Source organism: Nematostella vectensis, chromosome 2 (assembly GCF_932526225.1).
Source record: "Nematostella vectensis chromosome 2, jaNemVect1.1, whole genome shotgun sequence".
Classification (NCBI taxonomy): Eukaryota; Metazoa; Cnidaria; class Anthozoa; order Actiniaria; family Edwardsiidae; genus Nematostella; species Nematostella vectensis.
Genome location: NC_064035.1, coordinates 9,964,833 through 9,990,301, shown reverse-complemented (window position 1 = coordinate 9,990,301; position 25,469 = coordinate 9,964,833). Strand labels below are relative to the sequence as shown.

General features: G+C 40.8%; 3 protein-coding genes across 3 annotated transcripts; 1 reads left to right on the top strand and 2 right to left on the bottom strand.

Moving 5' to 3' along the window:
* Positions 1-18: 18 nt before the first annotated feature.
* LOC125561056 (tubulin-specific chaperone C-like) lies at positions 19-7,445 on the bottom strand. The gene is made up of 2 exons (XM_048724085.1): positions 6,965-7,445; positions 19-855 (listed from the first exon to the last, which is right to left on the bottom strand). The coding sequence occupies exons 1-2, from the start codon at positions 7,442-7,444 to the stop codon at positions 289-291; spliced, it is 1,047 nt and encodes a 348-aa protein (XP_048580042.1). The 5' UTR covers position 7,445; the 3' UTR covers positions 19-288.
* LOC125561055 (zinc finger protein 862-like) lies at positions 1,553-4,971 on the bottom strand. The gene has a single exon (XM_048724084.1). The coding sequence runs from the start codon at positions 4,255-4,257 to the stop codon at positions 1,966-1,968; it is 2,292 nt and encodes a 763-aa protein (XP_048580041.1). The 5' UTR covers positions 4,258-4,971; the 3' UTR covers positions 1,553-1,965.
* LOC5521313 (cilia- and flagella-associated protein 221) lies at positions 6,222-24,227 on the top strand. Its single transcript, XM_048724083.1, has 27 exons — positions 6,222-6,519; positions 7,409-7,631; positions 7,794-7,894; positions 8,268-8,354; positions 8,457-8,552; positions 9,481-9,581; positions 11,757-11,860; positions 12,273-12,355; positions 12,604-12,680; positions 13,560-13,698; positions 14,209-14,323; positions 14,689-14,735; positions 14,816-14,880; positions 15,471-15,558; positions 15,637-15,726; positions 15,925-16,020; positions 19,076-19,169; positions 19,549-19,673; positions 19,947-20,027; positions 20,306-20,413; positions 20,795-21,037; positions 21,315-21,458; positions 21,604-21,704; positions 21,968-22,060; positions 22,190-22,318; positions 23,571-23,645; positions 23,859-24,227. Exons 2-27 carry the CDS (start codon positions 7,535-7,537, stop codon positions 23,983-23,985), a joined length of 2,706 nt encoding a protein of 901 aa, XP_048580040.1. The 5' UTR covers positions 6,222-6,519; positions 7,409-7,534; the 3' UTR covers positions 23,986-24,227.
* The last annotated feature ends 1,242 nt before the right edge of the window (positions 24,228-25,469 follow it).

Below are 25,469 nucleotides of genomic sequence, written 5' to 3'. Positions count from 1 at the left end.
AAAGAAACATGGCATGGCTAGGGTATGTAGATGCTTTATTTTTTCTTATAATATGGTTATCTTTCTTTAGTGAGCATTTTAGTGATCATCAACTCATGCTCCTAAAAGATTTCTCATTTTCTACAACACAGTTCATTATATTTCCTTAGATCCTAGTTCTCTAGCTGTAACTCAATGGTTCATAATGCTAAAAACATATACAATACAAAAACAATAGGGAGCAAGAAGATTTGAGCTAATAGAAATCTCTTTTATCTGTTTAGAAGAATGTGCTGTTGGCTTATAGTACTAAAAGGACGATGCTGATTTTCTCTCATTCTCAGCAATTATGTACCAATTGGGTGAATGCTCGTCTTTTCGGAGCCAATTAAAGTCATTCACAATTGACCAATTATTTTCATATAAATCCAGCCCTGCTGCCTTAAAGTGTGCCTCTTTCAATTCATACTGCAGATCATAAGGTGCAAACCCAACCCCAGAAGAGTCTTCAATTATTGCACGACTTGTAACATGCAGGTAAAACAGAGAACGATGGGTATGGTGTACCCGCAGCTGTTGGCAGGCAACAATAAATGTACAGTCCTGACAGTCATCAATGAAGATTGCAGTAGACACTGGTCCACTAATGATAATACAGTTCCTTAGTTTATCCATTCGCACAGCTAAAGGAGGGCCCATTAGTTTAATAGTGCAATTCTCTAGATCTGATAACCCAATGTCTTGATCCAGTGTTTCCTGCTCTGACATTATTAAGGTCTGATGTTTGTTGCCTTGAAATCCCTTAGAAGTCCTTACAGGTTGACTCTGGTCCCCACCCAGGGACGGCTTGACACTTCCGTCTATAATATCAACATTCTGAAGAAGTAACCAGAAACCAGTCAAATAATAAAAAGGAATTATAACACATAGAAACTTTTCAATTGAAAAGAAAAAGGCTTGCAATAGCATATGCTGTTGTTGTATTAGCTGGTAAAAGGCTATGTACTGGGCACTCACTCTCCTGTAAAGTGTGCCTTTTCACCAGTGAACAACAAGGGAGCACCACATGCCTGACCTAGTAGGTGATGTCCCCCCCCCCCCCCCCCCCCACCCCCCAGTCAAAACCCTGGCTACGGGCATGAACATGAACCTTGTACTACAAAATTTGGATTTTTATCATTGCCATGTATCAATGCTGTATTTTAATTGAAGCAAAAAAAAAAGGCAAATGACCTGACAGCGTATTTATAGATCTAAAATGGTATTTGATGAAAAATAGCGCATGAGCAGGCCTGTACCCGAAAGTCCATTTTCACTTTGGTTTGCAGGCCTTTCAATAATTATTTGAGTAGGAGGCTGTGTGTTTAGAGTAGGCGGCTGTTAGTGAGTAGCGAGGGCCGTAAGGCCCGAGTAACCTAGGGGGGTCCGGGGGCATGCCCCCCCCTTTGAATTTTGCAATTTAGTATATAAGGGATGCGTTTTCCAGCATTCTGAGGGCTGAAAATTTGGCTGTTATATGTGATCCACACAGCCCTTTTTTCAGCATTTTTGAGGGCAAAAAGTACAACTGAGACGTGTTCCATAGCTTTAGTATTTTCTGACTCAACTGATGTCTTTTACAACCCCGGGACACAAGGTATCATTATTGCTAATATCAAGATTGATGTCAAAAATTTGTCACTATTGTACTATCTGAAATGAAATTGTATCTGAAATAACAACGCCAAGATCCAGCTGTGTTTTATACAACAACTCACGGCACAACACCTGACTAATGAAATAATAATGTATCCAAATTTTACCGGAATACGCAAGATACAGCTGTGCTTTTTACAACCTCGGCACAAAAGCTCACTGAGTGAAATTTTGTCACTATTGTACTATCTGAAATAACAACGTCAAGATCCAGCTGTGTTTTGAACAACAACTCATGGCACAACACCTGACTGTAAATTAATAATGATCACTGAGCTGTTGTCAAAAGCATCAGACACATTCAGAGTCGCTGTATTCAAAGTCACTGTCTGAGTAATCGCCAAACAGATCATCAGGAGGGAGCTTCAAAAGCGCTGCGGTTGCCTCCATTTCTTCCTCCAGTGCAACCACATCCGCCTCTAGCGCCCTGGCAGTCTCCCACACATGCTCGATGTCTGTGATGTCCATGGGGATTGGGTCGACTTGAGTGCCTGCATCTGTTGTTGTGGGTTTGTGCAGTTGATGATCCTTTGATGGAGGATTTGCCAATTTGCGCCTGGGCTTGGCCAACCACTGCCTTGTCACCTCTTCTATGATAGGCTTGCACTCACTTGTACTAGGGCCATTGATGGTTACGTGCATGAGGGCCTGGAGCATGTCGTTTTTCATTGACGATCGGAGGCGAGTCTTGAGACGCTTGATAGCAGAGGCACCTCGCTCTGGCCAAGCATTGCTAACGGGCAGAGAAAGGCATATCTCTACTATTTGTAGGAGGCATGGACACATGTGTTGGTAGGTGGCTTTCATGGCCATCATGTGCTCAAGCAGCCATTCTGTCGGGGTCTTCCGGTTGGTCAGCTTCTTTGAAGGACGTCTGACGTCTTGGGGGACTTCGCTCTTTAAACTCAAGATGTTGTATTTGATCTTGGTCCACTCCGCCAGTAACTCGTCCTTCTTTTCAGCCTGGTCGTTGCTTCCATTGTAAAAGAAGTCGGCCAATACTATTGCTTCTTTCTTCCCGTACTCCTTAAAGCCAGGATCTGTCTTCTCTGGGACGGCGCATGGGTCAAAGATTTTGAAGGCTGTCAGGACTTCTAGGTTGCCAGAAAACCTGTTCACGATGTTGTCTTTCAGTGCCTGGACATATTGCCTTGTTAGGCTTTGCAGCATGCTCTTCTTCTCCGGTGTGAAATCTGGCAGGTCGCACCTTGAAAGTCTCCCTCCCTCGATCAGATCTTCCGTCATTCTGGCTAAGTGTGTTTGGTTCTTAGCGACATCATCTAGCTGATCCATGGTGTAGTCGATGGCTGGTGCGATTGAAGCAAAACACACTTCACCCTCTTGGAAGGCCTTACTCAGATGCCCGAGGATAGGAAGGACCTCATGCAATAAATACACAGTTCCTATAAATTTCAACTTCGAAGTTTGCTTCAAAAGGCCAGTTGCTGTTGCATCGTTGCTCTCTTTGAAGAATCTAAGGGTCTGAAGTAATGCTTCGTAATCTTCAAAGACCCCTTCGATAGCCTTCTCCGTTGAAAGCCATCTTGTCCTGCAGGCTTTTTTGAACCGCTTTCCAATTTGTTTCTTGCCTTTCGCGCTGACATTTATCTTCTTGACTTCAAGTACGGATTTCGCGTACGCCGCCGTTTTCTTCGCTGAGTTATCGAAGAAAGACCACAGTTGAATAAGGATACGCTCCACTTGTTTGATGTAATCTACTGTGTCGTTGGCGTCTCCGCACGCAAGGGCCAAACGGTGACAGATGCAATGGATGTTAAGCATGGCCTTGTTATCCGCTTTCAACCTTGTTGCTACTCCGGATCTTCGGCCTGTCATCACGGATGCCCCATCGCTTGAGAAACTTGACACATTTTCCATTTTCAGACCAGCATCTGTGACTTGGGAAATAATGGCCTCTGTGATGGACTTGGCGTCTGGTGATCCTGTTGTAGAACTCTCTAACAGGTCGCTGGCGGCCAGAAATGTCGTGTGAGCTTTGCCACTATTGGGGTCAACATATTTTACAAATGTTACCAGCTGCTCTATGTTGGAAACATCGCATACCTTGTCAGAGAGAATTCCAAAGCAGTTTGCGAGAGACAAGTTAGTCGTGAGCTGCTCTTTCAATACGCTGCCAATAAGGAGGAACATTTCTCGGACTGATCCTGCAGAGCGGTGTTGAAAGTACTTGATGTTGTCGAGACCTAGTTGCTCAAGCACTGACAGCAGACTAGTGAACTTCTTATTAGGCATCTCTTCTTTTGCTAGCCAGTACATGGCCAGAAATGTCTTATAGTACACCTCGTCCTTACTGCTTTGGATTTCTTTGATTGCTACTTCAAAGCTTGATACTCTGCTGAGTAGCTCCGCCTCGACTGCTGCTTTGTGCTGTTGTGATTGTGCATGATCCTCTAGAGCCGCTCGCTTAAATCGCACAGCAGGATCGAGGCTGTATTTTTTGCTTTTGTTTTGGGGGTTTGATGTCCCATGCTTTCGACAAAGCAAGCAGAACATTCCCTGGCCTTCAACATATATAAGCCAGTTGACATCAGTGGCGGTGGACAATGACAACTTCTCATCCATTATCCACTGATGCTGAAAGCGATCAGCAGCCCCCGTAGCCAGGCGGCGCGTTTCAGTGGGGCGCAGAGAGATGCACCTCCGGCTTCTACACGTGTGGAAGCTATGAATAACCTGAGGGTCATCAACAAATGAAGAGATTAAGAAATTCGACTCATCCTCTGCCGTCCATGCCTTTTTAACTTCGCCCTTTGCTCTGTTTTGCGGGGTCGGGTTGCTAGGTGTTTCATTTGCCTCATTTGTCTCGCCACCATGCACTATGAGATTGGCACCTGATGCCGTGCCATCTTGAACCTCTTGAGTAATGCTTGAAACAGAGTTCGGCGATGGTAATGTAGTCTCTTCGTTTGGTTTGGCTGGAAAATACCACGTAAGTTATGTTATTTGAAATAAAAAGCTATGTTTGAAAAACGTTTTCTGACATACTGTTTTTCTGCCACATACTGTCTTTATGTAATTCAGTTAAAAATCTGATTGATATGGGACCGTTCTTATAATTTGGTTCCCAAACAAAAATCGCCTTTTTTACCACAACTGTTAGTAATCTCGCGCTCTGATTGGTCAATTCGCCGTGGTAAATAAGAGTCCATACCACGCGCGCGCACGCGTGCGGTACTTGCAACGGAAAGTCGCACGTGCTTCCTCGAAAATGAGTGAAATTGTGAAATGAGTGAAGTTGTTGTTGTGGTAAAAAACAAATTTCCAGGGGTTGAGCGTGGTATGTACTCTTATTTCCCACTCTACACGTCATCTTCGAGGCCAAAATTTGTTGTGGACTCACTCGACTTCGTCTCGTGAGTCCACAACATTTTGACCTCGAAGATGACGTGTAGCGTGGGAAATAAGAGTACATACCACGCTCAACCCCTGGAAATTTGTTAAATCTGCCAATTATAACTTTCCCTTCTTGCAAAACAATTTTTTTCTGCTTCTACTTTTATTTTTTGTGTCTCATGGTAATTACTCTTCTGTCTGTTGTGTTTTTTGACCCCCCAAAATAGCTCTGTTGACAAATAATCATTTTTCTGGCAGATGCGAGAAATAGCGTGAAAATTGATTTCCGCACCTATGTGCGTAAGTGCCAAAACCCGGGGGAAACGAGGGACTGTACTCCTACCAGAATTGTTAAACCAAGGGGAAACAAAATCGAAAAAATATATAACAGATTCGAGAAAAAAGAACATACCCTTATCAACGTACACCATATTTTCTTTTTTGCTTGGCCGTCACAAGAACAGTCGGCTGATATGCTTGTGCAACGCGCGCGATGAACGCGGGACTGTCCCGCGGACAGTGGTGACTTTTTGTTCTAACCTAATAGCGCGCGTAGTTTCATTTTGACGCCCATGATTTAGGACATCGACTAACTGGATATCAACATGGGCAATATGGATATCATATATGCGAGCCCCCCTCCCCGCCGAGTTTCCGATCAAACGGGCACTAAATAGCTTTCACTCAAATGAATATCTAGACAGTTCTTATGGAATGTTTCAAGAAAACCTCGAACAAGGCGAATTCTACTAAGATACTGCTTTCGTTTCCCAGGAGAGTTTGTATTGTAGATGATGAAAAAAAAAAAAACGTGAATCTGACGAATCTAGAAACCCATCAGGCCGTCACCAGACTGTCCAAGACAGTCAACCTCGGCAGAGGTCTCTCTTGCGAGCACACAAGAAACCGAAAATAATAGGCACAAGACACAAAAAAACTTGTAGTTTTTGTTCGTGATCGATACCCTGCGAGCCGAGCTTTCTCCTGTGAGTCTTTGATCTTTTCGTAAGCAGTCGTCTCTCAGACACGCCGACTTGCTACAAAATGAAACAGACCTCACAGGAGAAAGCTCGTTCACAGGATAAGTGATCAATGATAGATGTTCACAATTTAGTAGTTCAAAAGTTCAAACTAACTGGTTCAAACAACACAACGCATTTGTAATAATTTCAAAACCTCAATAAAGAAATGATATATTACCCGATCTATTTTCATTTACAAAATAGCTTCTGAAAGCATGAATATTCATGCCCGAACTCGCGGTCGCATCTCTCTTTGATCTCTTGTTGGACGTCGCCATGTTTGAAGAGAAATACCGCTGTACACAATTAGGCTCACACTACCCATAATCCATATCGATGCGAATCCAAGATGGCGGTCGTAAACAAAACAACACGCGACTTGAGTTATTTGGACGAGAATGCAATTGAACGAAGAAAAGTATTGCTAAAAAGACCCTGCTAAATAAGAAAATGATACAACAACATACTAGTGAGTATTTCATTTTCATTTGACAACGTTTCTAGAGCAAGTTTTAGGGCAGATTGCCCAACCTTTTTTTACTGTGTTTTGAAGTAGGCGGCGGTCAACGCCGAAGTAGGCGGCGGTTCACCGCCGGTAGCCGCCTTCTATTGAAAGGCCTGGTTTGTCACCAATCCAAAAGTCAGACTTTTGTGTAACCAAATCCGACAATAAACGTCTTTTAAAGATACTTCAAAAGCAAAAAAAAAAGGAAACAAGTTTTGTTCTTTCGTGGGTGGTCAGATTTTTATCAGAACCCCCCCCCCCCCCAGAAAAATTTGGTCCACTTTTTCGGATTTCGCACCCCCCCCCCCCCAAGAAAAATCCTGGGTACGGGCCTGATAAGGCCTCATGCTTTGACTTAACGTCCATCTGTGCTCGACGGATAATTTTAATAGCTATGCAAATGCTTCACCTTTTTTTCAGGGGATGGGCTCGTTTCCTCGGCCTGTTTTTTCCTCACTTTGAAAGCAAACTTTTTCTTTGGGAGATACTTCTCGCGACTCTCATTCACTCTTTGCTGCAGTGAGTTGATAACTTCTTGTGCTGATTTCACGTCATAAGATACAAGAAACATAGTTGAGTCAGCCAAAATCCTTTGCATTTGTTGACATTTAGCAGACATCTCGTCAAAGCTAGCAACTAAAGCTGTTTTATCACCAGCAAGGTCTTCACATTGATTTAGCATTAATTCTAAAGCCGCCTTCTCTTTGTTGAAAGCCTCTTTAAAAAAGTCACTGCTCTCATTTTCTTGGCTCTGTGCTTCTTTTTCGGCTCTCCTTTTTTCCACGTTTTCTAGACGTTCCTCGTTTCTTTTCTCTAGCCGTTTACGGATGTCCGCCATTTTTTTCTGTACCAGACTAGCTGTGAGGGACTGAAATGATAATGACGTCATGGTTCATTGCCGTCAAAATGGATCGATAAAAAATATCGATTAGAAGTTTCCATAGAAACATTTGATGGTGGACGACCAAGTCCAACCAAAATGGCGGTCGTGCAAGGCAGCCAACATTTTGAGAATTTCGACAGTTTTGTTGCCAAACCTAACGGTGGACCTGTACCAAATCATTTGCTTGAGACAAGTAAGTAAATTTTAATGTAGCGTATACTAAATTTGATTTAGTTTTGCTAACCAATCGATGTATTTTCCGCTAACAAATTGATGATGTTTCAGTGGTGGGTTAAGTATTTTTGGTTCACTGGATGTATCTCACCTCGTTTAAAAATCGTACGTTCCTTTTTAGAAATCTACTCAAAAGTATCTCATAATGACGTCCTTCAAACGAAGCCGGAAGTCGTCCACTTCGCTGGATTCGAGGTTGGGAAAAAACACAAACAAACCTTGGTATGTTATTACTTAAGCTTATAAGCTTACATCCTACATCCTTCTTAAAATAATTTCAAAATAAGTTAAAGCAAAAAGTATCTTTTTTTTGTATTCTAATAAATGTTGTCTCGCAAATGTTAGGCTTAAAATAGGAGTTATGATCTGGCCCATAGGCTGAGGTGCCTCTATTTTGTTGTTGTTTTTAGATGAGTAATTACTTATCATAATATAAAATCTAAAAAAGTTCTTGATGGCTCAAACCAAGTGCCACTTGAGAATACCCTTCGTAACAACACAAATGCTCATTATTAATGTAACATTTCACAGTAGAATTTCCATCTTATGATTTTAAATCAACAACTTATACATTTTATTTCACATATACTTTCAGAGAATCGCAAACATTTCTTCAGAGACTCAAAGAATGCATATAATCCCACCTTCCACAAAACATTTTTATATAAAATACAATAAAAAGGTAAGTGGTAATAGATGGTGTTTTATCTGATTTCTTTTAACTTTTAATGATTAGCCAACTTTGATTATAAAAAATCCTATTTTCTTTCTTTTTGTAATCTAGGAGCGATTTGTGCCTGGTTTGTTTATAGAAGTGATTATAGAGTTCACCCCTGATGAGTGGAGGTATTACTATGACTGCATTCGTATTCATTCAAGGGTATGTATTACTTTCTACAGTTGTATCCTATTATTCTTTACTTCAAATCAATCATTTTTGGTATAGGTTCTGCATGTCAAACAAGTCCTTTATTAATGATAGCATCATTCTTTATTAATGATAGCATCATTCTTTATTAATGATAGCATCATTCTTTATTAATGATAGCATCATCCTTTATTAATGATAGCATCATCCTTTATTAATGATAGCATCATTCTTTATTAATGATAGCATCATTCTTTATTAATGATAGCATCATTCTTTATTAATGATAGCATCATTCTTTATTAATGATAGCATCATTCTTTATTAATGATAGCATCATTCTTTATTAATGATAGCATCATTCTTTATTAATGATAGCATCATTCTTTATTAATGATAGCATCATTCTTTATTAATGATAGCATCATTCTTTATTAATGATAGCATCATTCTTAGCTTGAACAATAGTCTATAGCCACAGCTACTGTGTAGTATTTGCCTTGGTTGACGTGGCATCCTGTTTCTGTTCTGATTTTTGTCAAAAATAGTTCTAGGAGCTATTGGGTTGGCTTGTATTTTTTGTATATTATGCATACCTTTTTGTGACATCCTCTGGGATAGTAGGTGGGTCTTACATATTTACAATTTTCTGTTTCTGTCTTGAATAAAGCAGGGGCATAGCCAGGGGGTGGCCCAGGGGGCTCGGCCCCCCATTCTGGCAGCAAAAAATAGAGTAAATGTATAAGACATTATCTAAAAAAAAAAAACAGGAGAAAATGCCTTGAAAGGGCTTTTTGGGACCTCTTCTGTTAAAAATCCTGGCTGCTGTAAAGTGAGTTGCCTATCATGATTATTTGTCTAAGAGACAAAGGTGACCTTTTTCACCATAATAAAAATGTTTATACAAATGAATGATTCTTCTTCTTTTTAATATACAAAGGGTGAAGAAAATCTCCTGGTGCCCATCCACGCATACCCTGTTATGAGTTCTGAGGCATTCCCAAAGGAGGTGCACTTTGCTCCTGTGCCACTTGGAGAAAGGTATAATACAAACTGCTGTCCATACAATGACTTGCATTACCACATTGCCAACCCAGAAAATCTGTACCTGCCATGCCATCAATCAAAAGTATTCGCTGCATAAATGCTTGTGTGTTTAAAATGATGCCAAAACTTGATTGTATACTACAAACATCCTTGAATGGAGAGTGGGATTATCAACTTGAGATGGCTTAGTTGGCTATGTGTACAATGTTGACACTCAAACGCGCCGCAGCGCATTGCCGACTAAAATCTCCGAAAAGCTAGACATCCATTCAAAAATAGCCACTCAAACTCAATTATTTATATGAACATTAACCTAAACCTTAATTATAGTTTATATTTTAGCAATAAAAACGGAAACAGCGATCGAAAAAGTAGATAATTCAAGGCTAAAAGTGTTAATTAGCGTTACATCTTGTCTAATCTGCTATACAAAAATCGTTGAAAAAATGCTTAGAGACACGCTATTGATATAAAAATTGCACATTCTTAATTTACATACATTTGAGATTACCCTCAGCTTAGTTTTTTTCCTGTAAAATAGCTTCAAGTGGATAATTTTGCAGTAACTACTTTTCACATAAAAACGTCATGTGAATTGTTGATGAAAAGAAAACATTTATTATGACGGCCTTTGTTAGACAATATCATAATTTTGTGATAGATGTTGTGTACATTAGTTGCAGTTTCAATAAATTGCGATTGTTAGAAACCTTGAACGCTTCCCTTGGAGTAGTTCTGGATTCAGTATCTCACTAACTTTTGTCGTGCTGCTTCTATGTGACTAACTAGTCTGCTTATTAAACACGCTATGTAGCGTGCGTTAAGATATCTGATAACGCAAAAGGTGTCGTGTCAATAACACGCTATAAGCCGTGCCGCAGCACCCTGTAAATCGAATGTATAACACGCCGAGTCGTTAGCACACTAGAGTGTCACTAGATGGTGTGTGTACTCGCCGAGTTTTGGTAAGTTTATTAACGTGGTCCCACACGCAAGAACACAGCATCGCTCTAGCTATGGACACGGATAGTTCAGTCACCGGAGCGGAAAGAATTCGACTTTGGTGAGAAAAGAAGCGACAGACAAGGGCCAAATATCAGAAGGACTATTACAGCAAGAATCGCGAGAAAATCAATAGAAAAATTCGGGAAAAGGCCAAGCTTAAGAGAGAGGAGAAACGAGCTAATCTTCCTGACGTAGTTGTAAATGATAACTAAAATGATGGCAGAGTAAAGCTCGTCAAAAAGGAACATCTTACATGGATATACGTTGCTAGCTTAGAAATTTCTATCTCTAGTACTTCGAGTTCTTGTTGCGTATCCTCATTCATTAATTTGTTTTTGAAGAAATGGTCACACGAACATACGACGCGAAACAGCTAGAACACGAACACAAATAGCTTTGAGAGATTAAGAAATGCGCTCGGTTTTTACATTTATTTGAGTGGTATTGCACATACGGATCTCATTCCTTCTCATTAAGATTGATGCAGTCATAGAGGACGTTTTTTATGTGGGGCAGAAAACATCAACATCGTGATTTGGCGAAAGCCCCGCTAAAGATGTTGTAAAGCCATCTAAAAAAGATAGAAGCACATTAACAAATTGCTGAATATTTTTTTTTTTTTTAGCATACACCGTTTTATTTTTGGTTATAGGGGACGCTCATAGGGAAATGATTAGCAATATCTTCCTCCATAGCAATGTGTTATGGCAAGAAATTAGCCAGTTGTTTTAAACGTGAATAAACAATGTGCGTGCAGTAATGTCTCATGTGTGTCAGTGACATGCTCTGCGAATTCGCCATATCTACTTACCAGCGTGCATGGCAAAACCAGGTCTGACCGTGTCCAAAAAAGACTCTGCGTGCATTGACACAACGTAAAGTAATAGGATTAGGCTTAGGCGCGCTGAACCGTGCAAATTACACCCTGATACGAGCCATGGCACGGTCCGGCATGCATGTAACACAATTGGGTACCAACATTGAGCACATAGCCAGTTGAGATAAAGTAACAAATCTTCTTAAAAAGGCTCTGAGCTAATCTGTTTAGTCTGTTGAGTTGAGAATTTGCCTGCTACAACTCAAAACCTTTTGATTGACAGCGAGTACATAAATTCTGTAGACAACATGTATTCAGACAGTGGTTATCTTTCTTACTTTTCCTAGCAAAACTAAAATGATTCCCTTGAGATGTGAGGCACCTGTTGACTTTGAGTTCCAGCTGACTGTCCTTCAGCCCAACCCTGCATTCCGTGTCAGTCCTTTGACAGGTAATAGCTCATTATGAAGTTCCTCCAAGTTTACCAAGATGGACCCTGCTAGCTAAGCTTGCATCTTCCTGTTCACACCTCTGGCCATGAGCCTCTAGTTTTAATTTTGAGTATTCTGATCATTAAATGGAGAAATACAGATTTGAATGGTTTGAAACCAGCTTTAAATGATCTCACTTTATTCATCAAAGGTCTTTGAAAAACAAGGGCTAACAAAGGCTTCTTTTCTTGGTAATGCTGAACAGAGGGTAAAATCTTTGCTATTAGGGTAGTCAAGATAGAATAGCCTACTTTCAGATTTTAGCAGCCAAGTTATATAGCGGCTACATCTACACATCTTAGGTTTAAAATTTATTCTCAAAACCTATTGTATGTATTGTGTCATTCTCACATCTTAGAGTTTTCTCAACAGGTGTTATACCAGGTGGAGAAATGGTAAAGATCCAAGTTACGTTCACCCCAATAGATTATTCAACTGCTATAATGAAACTCCAGGTAATGGTTATAATACAACCAATAATTCATTTAAATAATTCATGTCATATGCATACTTTAGCAAAGCGTGGGCACAAGGGGGCCTGCATCTCCCCTTGATCCCTATTCTTTTATGTCTTTTCTCACTGATTTGAAAAATCAACAGATCTTAGACAACACATTTAGCATGATATCTTTGCCTGCAGTGCCAACACTCATTTGGCAATTATAGTCTTGTTAGATATCTAATGAAACGTTAATGTTTTTAGCTATTGATATCCCAATTCAACGCTGAGCCTCTGGTGTGTACCTTCACTGGAACATCTGAGCCAGGGCTTGCAAAAAGGTACCGGCATTACTAAAAAAAACTGAAACCGGCGTTACCAGCGGAACTGGCGGAACCAGTTTATAGTTTGATATGACAAATAAACAAAGTGTTAAAATACTTTGTTATTTTTGTCTGTACAGGTACACAAAAAGGACACATTTGGCAAAAAAAAACACCTTTTGCACACTAAAACTGCGAGTGCTAGTTTTACAGGATGTTTTTTTGTTATCTGGAACTTTTAAAGGAATTTTTTTACAAATTGCATATGACAGTGTCAAATGTGCGTGAAATAACGCAGCACATTTGCCCTTAGTGATGTTGTTTCAGCAAGTCACAACGGAATGAGTGGAATAGAAAAGCAAAAAAAAATTGGATAGATTATTTCGTAAATAAATTGTAATCCTTGTATAACATCCTTACCCCTATACCCCCTTTCACCCCTGCATTCAAAATATGCTTGTTCCGCCGGTTCCGCTTTTTAGTAATGCCGTAAAGCTACTGCTGATTCACCACCCTGATCACTGCTTGACAAGTTGTCATGGTTTTATCACAGTTTCAAAGTTCTTGGGTATTTTATTTTTTTATTCTTTTATTGGTCATTCTTAATTTACTTACGGTCAATTACATAGCAATCTCTGTTGATTTTAAAGGAAACATGAAAAATATTGGAAGTTTCTTCAAGGATGTGGATGGCCTGTTAAAATGCACAGATTATAAAAGATGTTTGTCTTTCATTGGCCTTTCTGAGTAAACTGATGCTATTGCTGCTTTAAGCAACAGTTTATCATTCATACCTAGTGTTGTGTGAAAAGGAATTTAGAGAACTTACTACTTTGGGCTTCAGGTTTATCTGTGATTTAGGTGATGTACTCTACTTCTTTATTGCTGTCTTTTTAGGTTAAAGGAGAAGTCACAGCCTGACATTTTTCCTGACAAACCTCGAAATGGTATTCTTGACCCTGTTATGATTGACCCTTTGGGTAGAACAAGAATGAAAAAACTGAAAACAAAGCCCAGTGGAGATGGGAAGGCCCAGGTAAAAAAATGTTAAACAAGCACTTTTTTTAGGGAAAAGCACAGTTGTATTATACCTTGCACTATGTGGCATCCCTGGAGTGATACTGGGTAGTTTGCATGAAGGATAGTACAATATTTTTAGGGTCTGAATTACTCATCCTTGTGATGCTTTTGGGTCAAAACTTTGCCTGGTATTTTTCTGGAGTATATTATTCAAAGGCTTTAAAATATTAATTAATATATTCCAATATTTTTTTTCATCGCGACAAAACCACTTAAATTTGAGTCAGACTAAGAGAAAAGACTATGAAAAAAACATACTGTGTATGTATTCAACTGCCTTTGTCAGGTAAAATGCATGTTTATATACAATATGAAATCTTTTGGGTCCTCAATTATGTTTTCAATATTCTAGGGAGACTTCAATAATTTGATCATTGACTACCAATCTATTTAATTGAACGATCAATAAAAAAATTATCATCCCATTTGTAATAGTTTTTGACCCTGGGTCAATTTTGTCTTGTAGGAGATTGTTCGTGATGGTTATAGATTTCCAACCACTGGTCTGAGCAATCCGGCAGCTATCGCTGCTGTTCTTAGCCAGCAACAGGGCAAACTGAAAGCTAAAGATGTCAGGCAAGGTAGGTGCATTCTTAGAACCTGTTTTATTGCCTTCCCCACATGCAGTACTTGCAGTCAGTAGACATATACATTAATTTTCACCAAGCCTTTCAAATTTTCTTCCATTTGTATTTGCACTTAGCAGACCATTGTCTTTAGAATTCAGGTCAATTGTCTTTTATTTCAACAGTCAAGTGTAAAGCTCTAGAAACCCCCATCCCCTCCCTACAGGTCTAGGTTGATTTGACTTACCGTATTTACTCAAATAAGCGTCTCCCCTGAATAAGCACCCTGTCTGAGAGTGAAAAAATCAATAAGTGCTTGGGTGCTTATTCAAGTAAATACAGTATTTATGATAAATGAACTGTGATAATTTCTGTTATAGCTGTCCAGTCTAGAAAAGATTTCACAGGTTCAACCAAGCAAATGAAGGTACCTGCTTTACAATATGGCAGCATTTAAACATGAAACTTAAAAGTTTGCAAACAAATTAACATTTTTCTCTTTTTTAGGAAACTATGTTTGAGTACCAAGTTTATCAGAATATACAGGAAGAAAGGCAGAACCAACTCAGATGGTAGGCAGGTGTATCTCCCTGCTGTGCCTTAATAACTCTGGTCAAATAAAAAGAGGAAAAACGTCCTTATTTTTGTGGTAACGACTAACCTCTTGAGAAATCCTGGCTCACTCCCCTGCTAGTGGAAAGGTTTCAGTACTCACTCTGCTTAAGCAATAATTATATAGCTAGGGTCTAGTCTGTACAGATGGAGAGAGGATTGATGTCCCAAGATACAGTACCTGTGAAAGATATTGATAAACTGCTTACTGAATTTGACCCTGAAAGGCTGTACAAATGGAAGACTGTCTGCCCTCATAGCAGCTCGCTAAACATTGAGTGCTGCTTGTCTTAATGCTATGTTACATTTATGTGTATTGATCTTTATTTTTTTATCAAATTAGTTCTGTTAAATAATTTAATGTCTTGTCACGTGTAGTGTGGCGGGATTTCCTCTCCGGGAACTCGTTCCTGTTAGCAGCCCCCTCGCCACATTGTGACGTAAGCCTCTAAATAAATAAGTATCCAAGCTCCCAAGTTTTTATTGATAAGAAATATTTACATTAATATCTATAATGTACAAGTCCATTTTCCACAATTTTTTCCCACAGGTGTGTTCGGCTTGGAGAAAACACTCTTGCAGAACCTTCAAAAAGACAAATCTTAGCACAAAGGACAAAAGCAGAGAAGGAATACAAGGTGTGTATGGCATTTATAAGTTTCTAATAGCTTTCCTGATGAAGTATTTTAATTACTGATTTCTTCTCTCTCCTGTAGCTGAATCGAGGAGATCCTGTCCCTAGGAGGGAATTCAACAGGTCATCCACTGGCTGCCAACTGCGGAGAGTTCACAGACAGGCTTGTGATGTATGTATAGAATATTTTATGAGGAGATATTCTTGACTTTTGATGGACATGGAGTGGGAGGGGGTTATTCGAAATTGCTTTATTTTCCTAGCTAGTAAATTATATGGTAGAACTCCCAATATAACTTTTAGATTTATTTAAAATTCTATGGTATATATTTCGACCTAATGCTTTTCCTAACTGTCTTTATTCCTTGAGGTCCCTGATCATCAGCCAAAATTTGATGTTCTTGTTAACGATGAGTGGAGCAAACGCCACATGGTGCTGAACAAATTTATCCAGGCTGGTCGCAAAGTGAGTCGACAGAGGTTTTTGCAGTACCTTCATACTGTACTACAGTACCTTTTCATACTGTTCTGCAGTGCCTTCCTACTGTACTGCAGTGCCTTCATACTGTAATGCAATGCCTTTATACTGTACTGCAGTGCCTTCATACTGTACTGAAGTGCCTTCATACTGTTCTGCAGTGCCTTCCTACTGTACTGCAGTGCCTTCATACTGTACTGCAATGCCTTTATACTGTACTGCAGTGCCTTCATACTGTACTGCAGTGCCTTCATACTGTACTGCAGTGCCTTCATACTGTACTGCAGTGTCTTCATACTGTACTGCAGTGCCTTCATACTGTACTGCAGTGCCTTCATACCGTACTGCAGTACCTTCATACTGTACTGCAGTGCCTTCATACCGTACTGCAGTACCTTCATACTGTACTGCAGTGCCTTCATACCGTACTGCAGTACCTTCATACTGTACTGCAGTGCCTTCATACCGTACTGCAGTACATTCATACTGTACTGCAGTGCCTTCATACCGTACTGCAGTGCCTTCATACTGTACTCTAGTGCCTTTATACCGTACTGCAGTGCCTTCATACTCTACTGCAGTGCCTTCATACTGTATTGCAGTGCCTTCATACTGTACTGCAGTGCCTTTATACTGTACTGCAGTGCCTTCATACTGTACTGCAGTGCCTTCATACTGTACTGCAGTCTGCAGTGCCTTCATACTGTACTGCAGTACCTTCATACTGTACTGCAGTGCCTTCATACTGTACTGCAGTGCCTTCACACTGTACTGCAGTGCCTTCACACTGTACTGCAGTGCCTTCCTACTGTACTGCAGTGCCTTCATACTGTACTGCAGTGCCTTCATACTGTACTGCAGTGCCTTCATACTGTACTGCAGTGCCTTCATACTGTACTGCAGTGCCTTCATACTGTACTGCAGTGCCTTTATACTGTACTGCAGTGCCTTCATACTGTACTGCAGTGCCTTCATACTGTACTGCAGTGCCTTCATACTGTACTGCAGTGCCTTCATACTGTACTGCAGTGCCTTCATACTGTACTGCAGTGCCTTCATACTGTACTGCAGTGCCTTCATACTGTATTCCAGTGCCTTCATACTGTACTGCAGTGCCTTTATACTGTACTGCAGTGCCTTCATACTGTACTGCAGTGCCTTCATACTGTACTGCAGTGCCTTCATACTGTACTGCAGTGCCTTTATACTGTATTGCAGTGCCTTCATACTGTACTGCAGTGCCTTCATACTGTACTGCAGTGCCTTCATACTGTACTGCAGTGCCTTCATACTGTACTGCAGTGCCTTCATACTGTACTGCAGTGCCTTCATACTGTACTGCAGTGCCTTCATACTGTACTGCAGTGCCTTCATACTGTACTGCAGTGCCTTCATACTGTACTGCAGTGCCTTCATACTGTACTGCAGTGCCTTCATACTGTACTGCAGTGCCTTCATACTGTATTCCAGTGCCTTCATACTGTACTGCAGTGCCTTTATACTGTACTGCAGTGCCTTCATACTGTACTGCAGTGCCTTCATACTGTACTGCAGTGCCTTCATACTGTACTGCAGTGCCTTTATACTGTATTGCAGTGCCTTCATACTGTACTGCAGTGCCTTTATACTGTACTGCAGTGCCTTCATACTGTACTGCAGTGCCTTCATACTGTACTGCAGTGCCTTCATACTGTACTGCAGTGCCTTCATACTGTACTGCAGTGCCTTCATACTGTACTGCAGTGCCTTCATACTGTACTGCAGTGCCTTCATACTGTATTCCAGTGCCTTCATACTGTACTGCAGTGCCTTCATACTGTATTCCAGTGCCTTCATACTGTACTGCAGTGCCTTTATACTGTACTGCAGTGCCTTCATACTGTACTGCAGTGCCTTCATACTGTACTGCAGTGCCTTCATACTGTACTGCAGTGCCTTTATACTGTATTGCAGTGCCTTCATACTGTACTGCAGTGCCTTTATACTGTACTGCAGTGCCTTCATACTGTACTGCAGTGCCTTCATACTGTACTGCAGTGCCTTCATACTGTACTGCAGTGCCTTCATACTGTACTGCAGTGCCTTTATACCGTACTGCAGTGCCTTCATACTGTACTGCAGTGCCTTTATACTGTATTGCAGTGCCTTCATACTGTACTGCAGTGCCTTGATACTGTACTGCAGTGCCTTCATACTGTACTGCAGTGCCTTCATACCGTACTGCAGTGCCTTTATACTGTACTGCAGTGCCTTTATACTGTACTGCAGTGCCTTCATACCGTACTGCAGTGCCTTCATACTGTACTGCAGTGCCTTCATACTGTACTGCAGTGCCTTCACACTGTACTGCAATGCCTTTATACTGTACTGCAGTACCTTCATACTGTACTGCATTACCTTCATACTGTACTGCAGTGCCTTCCTACTGTACTGCAGTGCCTTCATACTGTACTGCAGTACCTACTGTACTGCAGTGCCTTCCTGCTGTACTGCAGTGCCTTCATACTGTACTGCAGTGCCTTCATACTGTACTACAGTACCTTCATACTGTACTGCAGTGCCTTCATACTGTACTGCAGTGCCTTCACACTGTACTGCAGTACCTTCATACTGTACTGCAGTACCTTCATACTGTACTGCAGTGCCTTCACACTGTACTGCAGTGCCTTCACACTGTACTGCAGTGTCTTCATACTGTACTGCAGTGCCTTCATACTGTATTCCAGTGCCTTCACACTGTACTGCAGTGTCTTCATACTGTACTGCAGTGCCTTCATACTGTACTGCACTGCCTTTATACTGTACTGCAGTGCCTTCATACCGTACTGCAGTGCCTTCATACTGTACTGCAGTGCCTTCATACTGTACTGCAGTGCCTTCATACTGTACTGCAATGCCTTTATACTGTACTGCAGTGCCTTCACACTGTACTGCAGTGCCTTCATACTGTACTGCAGTGCCTTCACACTGTACTGCAGTGCCTCATGTTTTATAAAGCCTTGTAATCTGGGCATGTTTCATTATTAATGGTTATTCTCCCAAGGTGATTATTAGATCACGAGCGAACAAGAATCTGCACAGCTTGTCGGGGTTCCTTTCTGGATGGAGGAAAGGGAAATTCACTAGGGACCAAACAAGTAAGTACTGTAGCTACTGTAGCACACTGGAAAGAGATAGCCGGAAGATTATACTGAGATATCCCCTCTAGACTAGCTAACACATTTCAATTCCAGTTTTGGTTTCACAAACTAGTGAAAATTTTGCCCACTCTTAAAATTCTTTAAGACCCTATTATTTATTCCAAAAAAGTGAAATAAGGATAAAAAATGTTTGATTTACTTGTTACACTTGCCAATTGATACACAGATGAACTCTTTTCCATTTGTGTTAAGCAATGCCTTGAACTTCTGTACACTCTCTTATTAATCCTTAATATTAAAAAAAATGGATGATCAAGCTTGAGCAGATGGATATAAATGATATCTTATTTTGGTAAATCCTCAATCTCTCTTGCAGGAAGTCAAATGGCTGAGAGTGTGGAGGAAAGGGTGCTTGACACTATCCCAGGAAATATTCAGCCCACTTCCATTCACCCATTCTCATTCCCATTGTACAAGTCACCTGACATTAAAGATGACCTGGTGAGAATCTATCCCACTTTCCCACTACCTCAAGACAGTTGAGTTTACTGAGCTATCAAGGAAATATTCAACCCACTTCGATTAACCCATTCTCGTTGTTCAATCACCTGACACCACCAATGATACAATAAGTAGCTATCTCACTATCCCTTAAGAAAGTTGAGTTTATGTAATAATCTGGAATGGAAATTATCCTATTACTGTGGATATCAGCTTCAGCCACTCAGTTAGAGGTCAGTAATTCTTATTGTCCGTTGTCTTTCACCCTTCTAGGAAGTGGATGCTCTAGGTACACTCTCTGTCCAACCAACTGCTGTGAAAGTCAAGACCCACATTCCATACCTCACTCTAAAGGTGAGCTCTACATTCCATGTATAACAAAGGGTTATCTCTTCAGGGAAGTCTTCAAGACCCGCTGAATAAATTTCTTTTATGGCAAAACATGCTTTTTATATTCCAAAGAGAAAGCACAATTTATGAAGTACAAGGTTAATCTGTTGGGAACAGCCCTGATAACATCATGATGTTGCACCTTATACGGGATACAACCTCCCTAATGGAAGCAAGGAAGAGACTCTTTTTTGTCTCAACCCATTAATCAGTGACATCCTTATTATCTATGTTTATTTCAGGTCCCTCAGCAGTATCATCTACTGGGCTACAAGCCTCACTCTGTTGCTCGAGCCTCAACTGGATATGTTCCTCCTAAGCTGAATAGACCACTGCGAGTTGGTGCCCAGGTAAGAGGGAGTGTCCTCTCCAGTCCCGTCCCCTCTTGGCCGTGTAAAAGTAGGTTGTTTCTATGGGAGGATCATCAAATTCCTCCCCCATCAGCCAATCCTGGCTTGCTTTATGGTTTTGTGGCAAGTTCTCTATTGACTGCTATTCTGTTAAAAAAATAATAAAAAGTGAAAGTAAAGGAAATTAAAATACAAACAGAAAAAATGCATTGGGATTGACACACTAAAAATGATTAAAACCTTAGTTTTCTTAATAATGACCAAGCTAATGTACTATTGTCCTTTAAAGGAGGATAGGGCCTATTACATTATGTTGTTGGCTTGAATCTAAAAGACCCAGACCCAATCCAAAAGACGCGTCTAAAATGAGTTTTTTCCCAGGACGAACTCGTCAACCTTACTGGCACCCTACCAGCCCAAACTACATGTAGTCCGAGCCCTGGCCCAGATATGGACGACGAAGAAGGTGTTGTGGAGGAAGTAGCATCTAGTCCACCACCACCAAGACCTGCTACCATCGGCACCTTCCCATTAGACACGGCCCAGACAGAACCTGAGGTCACGCCTCTTGTTGTACCAGCTGCCATGTTCAGACCTGTTACCTACCACCCCATGCATATATTTGTGAGTATGCACCTTTTTCCTTCTCTTGAAACCATCAGATGATCTCATCAAATGGGTGATTAATACAAAGAAATTATGTGTAATCCATATACCTCTCTGTAATTCATATACCTCTCCCCCAGAGAGGGTAACGAAATTACCAGTGTGTGTGTGTGTGTGTGGGGGGGGGGGGGGGGGGGTAATTGTGCCCTATAATGCTCTAAGAAAGAAGATTAAATATTTAATATACGAGATCAATTTCCATATTCCATATGTTTGGTTTTATCATGTTGGGCAGAACCCATCTCCTGGGCTCCAAGTGTTCCAGCAGCCTCTACCCTATGGCGAGACTGACGAAGACTACCACCTCTGCCCACTGCCTAGGCACAGGCAACCCAGCCGAGGGAGTGGCAAGCCTGGCCGGCACTACCTAGAGAGACAGGTAAGTCAGAACATGAATGCAATGCTTATAAAATTATCAACCCAAGTGCTTCATGTGCAACCATCACTCCAGATAACGTAAAATAACCCCTTCAATTAGAAAATTCCATGGAGTTATTACACAATGGCCGAATTCTCTTTTCCAGGACGTTATACCAGGTGTCATGACGTGGAAGCGCTTCCCAAGCCAGTCCTTGGTCTCTCTTGCCAACAACCCCACGCTATCCAGTGTCTGGCTGCCAAGATGGTGAGCACATAGATCATCATACTGTAATTAAGGGAGGAGAGCAGGTATAACAATATGCAATAAGGTGCAAAAATGGCCATTGCGCCGTTTGAGTTGTTTTCTACATTTCCATCGTATTGTAACAAGGGTCATGCGGCCCCTTGTGGTGTCCTCAAAGTTGATGTTCTATTGTGTTAATATTTTAGGTTCTATTGTGTTCAAATTTGATGTTCTATTATGTTATCAAATGAATAGATCAACTCAAGATCTTTCTCTGTTCCCAGGACTGACCCGTTTAGTGAAGATCTGCTGCCGACTGATGTGCCTCCACTACTGGACTTCCTGCCTGAGGAGGATGAACTGAGCGACGATGAAGTGTGAGTACGCTCAGGTGTACAGGCTAAGCAAGCACAAGCACAGTCGTCTGGGGAAGCTAGTGGAGGGTGAAGGGGGAATGGTAAGGGGAACATGTTTTATAAGTAACATTAATTGTTTCATATTTGCAGCGACGAGGGAGAGAGTGAACATAAAGAAGTACCAGTCCCAACTCCAGAGATGGTAAATGCCCAGTTTGCCTCGGCTGAAAGCGTGCTCTCCGACTTGCGATCCCAGCAGCCATCGGCGTCGCAACTCAGGTTAGTCATTATAACACAGTTCCCCACCCATCCCCACTATTTTTATCCGACTTGCGATCCCAGCAGCCATTGGCATTACAACTCAGGTTATTCATTTAACCAAGAGAGCATAAGACACTTTGGTATTACCCGCGCTCCATGTCGATTCCGAATCTGGCTTATTTTAGTAACCACCACCCCACCACTGCGCGTGAGCATTTTTACTTACCCTACCCCCACGCTTTGGCATTTATATCTTGTCATTTGCCGCTGTTTTGTGACTTGAATCCGATAATTTGCACTTATAACATCGACAATTTCTTTCTAAAATCAAAGATACAGGCAGTTGCGGTTTATTAAGGGGATGTAGTACTTTGAGAATTGCAAGATTTCAAAAACGTGTAAAAAAACACTTAGAGACTTCATTCAAAATCAAGAGCGGAAAACCTCGTGCTTCAAACACCGCTTCCGCTTTACTCGCTGCCTCTTCGTTGTTTCTCTTTTTCCTAATGGTCAAACAAAATCTGTAAGTTAGATATGATATTGATTTTTGTGAATATTCCGGTTAATTGAGAAAGAATCCAAGAAAAATACATTTCATAAAACCATCCTTGTAGCGAGGGAATGCATTTTTGTCGTTTTTGTGATGATCAGAGCCAGCAAGCTGAAGTATCCGAGCTTCTCTAATAGTGAGAAAATAAAGAGGGAGTTATTACTGTACTTCTTGATGTTGTTTCTAGACATTTCTATAACTATTAAGTATATTATACAAGCTGGAGTGATTTGGGGGATTTGAATCAAACGCGGTATCACAGCCATTTTTTCGCTCTTCGCTATTTTCTTTCTTCTTGACTTCGCCGCTCAGACAAACAAAACAGTCAAGTTATTCAGGGATTTAGCTTTCTGTGACTATATTTGCTAATCTTGCTTTCTTCTTCCGAGTTATTTTTCATGATCTCTTTTCATTCCTATCGAGTTGGCAAAACAACATGCAACCCGCGGGGGAGTAGGACAAAATAAAAGGAGCAAATCCTCACGCGCAGTGGTGGGGTGGTAGGTACTAAAAATAGCCAGATTCGGAATCGACATGGCGCGCGGGTAATACCAAAGTGTCCCTCTCTTATCTTATGTTCTCTTGTTATAACACATTTACCTACCCCTCCCCACTATTTTTATCCGACTTGCGATCCAAGCGGCCATCGGCGTCTCAAGTCAGTTGTTCGTCTCCCTCTCTGCCCTCCCCGTCTGATCGCGATAATGCGTTGTATTCTAGCGAGTCGATGGTGGGGAGTATTGGGAAGCAGGCATCTGGCGGGAACACTGTCGTGAGCACGGCCCTCGTTTCCAGGTAAGCGGTTGGTAAGCGGGCTTTTCATGTAACACCGAAAGTTCTACATGGCAACGCAAATATGCTTTTTGGAGTTATGGAATCGCAGATAAATGCAGCTTTGGAGTTATAGGAACGCATATAAAATGCAGCTTGCATAACGTGCATCTCTGTGCGACGGGTTTGTTTAATGTGATTTTATAATTTAACGGAAATATTCTACTGTGATTTTAGGGGTCATCGTGAGAAGGAGTTAAACGATTTCATGCGCCAGCGGCAGAATCGTCTCGGATCGCGCATCAATCAGCGAGTTGATTCCATCCAAGACTTGATGAGCTCACAGGATTACGTACTCAAATAAGAGACATGATAGAAAATATAATCGTTGTACAAAGTGTTAAATAGTGGTACGATGCTCTTTGATCAGTGGGCGTGTATCTTATCTTTAGTGTAGGGAGAATATCCGTGCTTCTTTGTTCTTTAGAAGACGGCTCAAATATGTAATTTAATCACAGTTTGTGATAAAAATTGAAAAGGAGTTTGCTGTATTACCTTACGGTTGTACGCATTTGTTGGAATTAAAACATCCGTCTGTTTAGAGCATTCAAAAGTACTTTACATGGCTCCCCCCACTCCCTATATACCGACCCTACTCCCTAAAGCAATCAAAAGTACTTTTCCATGGCTACTCCCACTCCCTATATATTAGATGACCCTACTTTCTAAAAGTAACCGTGTTCACATTATATATAATGGAGTTTTCATTAACCCGTGAACTACTATTTAGCGTATTTACGCTTCACTACGATCTTATTCCATTGTTCTCTTTTGTGTTTTACTGACTATTACATTCCGCCTATCACACTTGAACCACTCTAAGAGTTAAGTTTCAAGATAGGACGTGACAAAAAATAACAATTTGCCTTTATTTCCTGACCGAGTGATTAACACTGCACTCTTATTTTATTTTCATGATGAATGTTTAAGACCCATGTTCTTTTTTTATATTAAATGTGTCTTAGTACTATTATGAAGCAGAAAATGGATTAGGAATTTTGTTTCAAATATAATGCGTTTGCGAAAAGGTTGTCCCCCCGTAACACCTCTGGAAACTATTCTAAACCTACTTTATCTGAACTTGTTGCAGAGTAGGTCTTTTCCATAGGGTTAGCGTTAGCAAGGGTAAGCGTTAATTTAGATGGGGATAGCTTTAGGGTTTTTTTTAGATTTTAGCTCAGAACATCGATCCTGTGACCACAAAAGCTACGACCCCCAAAATTTTGCGTTATTATTAAGCCTTACTTGTTTCCCAAAATGGCTACACAGCGTGGAAGTTTCATGTGGAATCAGTGATTCTTATGAGATAATAAGCTTATTCAAATTTTTGTGTTTCCAGGTGGTCGTTTCCTAAAACGCCGATAAACTCAGAAACCGGAATGTCACCCGGTAAACATTTTCGGGTGTTTCTTCCAAAATCTTAATTGCCCGCTAACTTTCGGGAAATCGCTCCATGTTCTAGTTGTGTCGAGTTGTAGCAAGTTTTCATCACAGAGAAAACCATTCCACTGCCCGGTAAAAAGTGGGCCAATCAAGACTTACATCATTTTATCAGATTTCCTTCCAACCAATCAGGTTTCATCTCTGTCAAATTTTTTTACATTAAGCTGTCACAGTGCGCCTAAAAATATAAACAGCTTTGCGAAATTATTAGAAGTTTTTCTACAAAATGAGACTTTATTTACTTGTTCTTTGTCTTTCTTTCGAAAAATGTCGATGCCACAGCAATTTTTGGGATGCAAGTTGTCTACAGACATCGACGAAACTAGGATTTCAATAACTATTTAG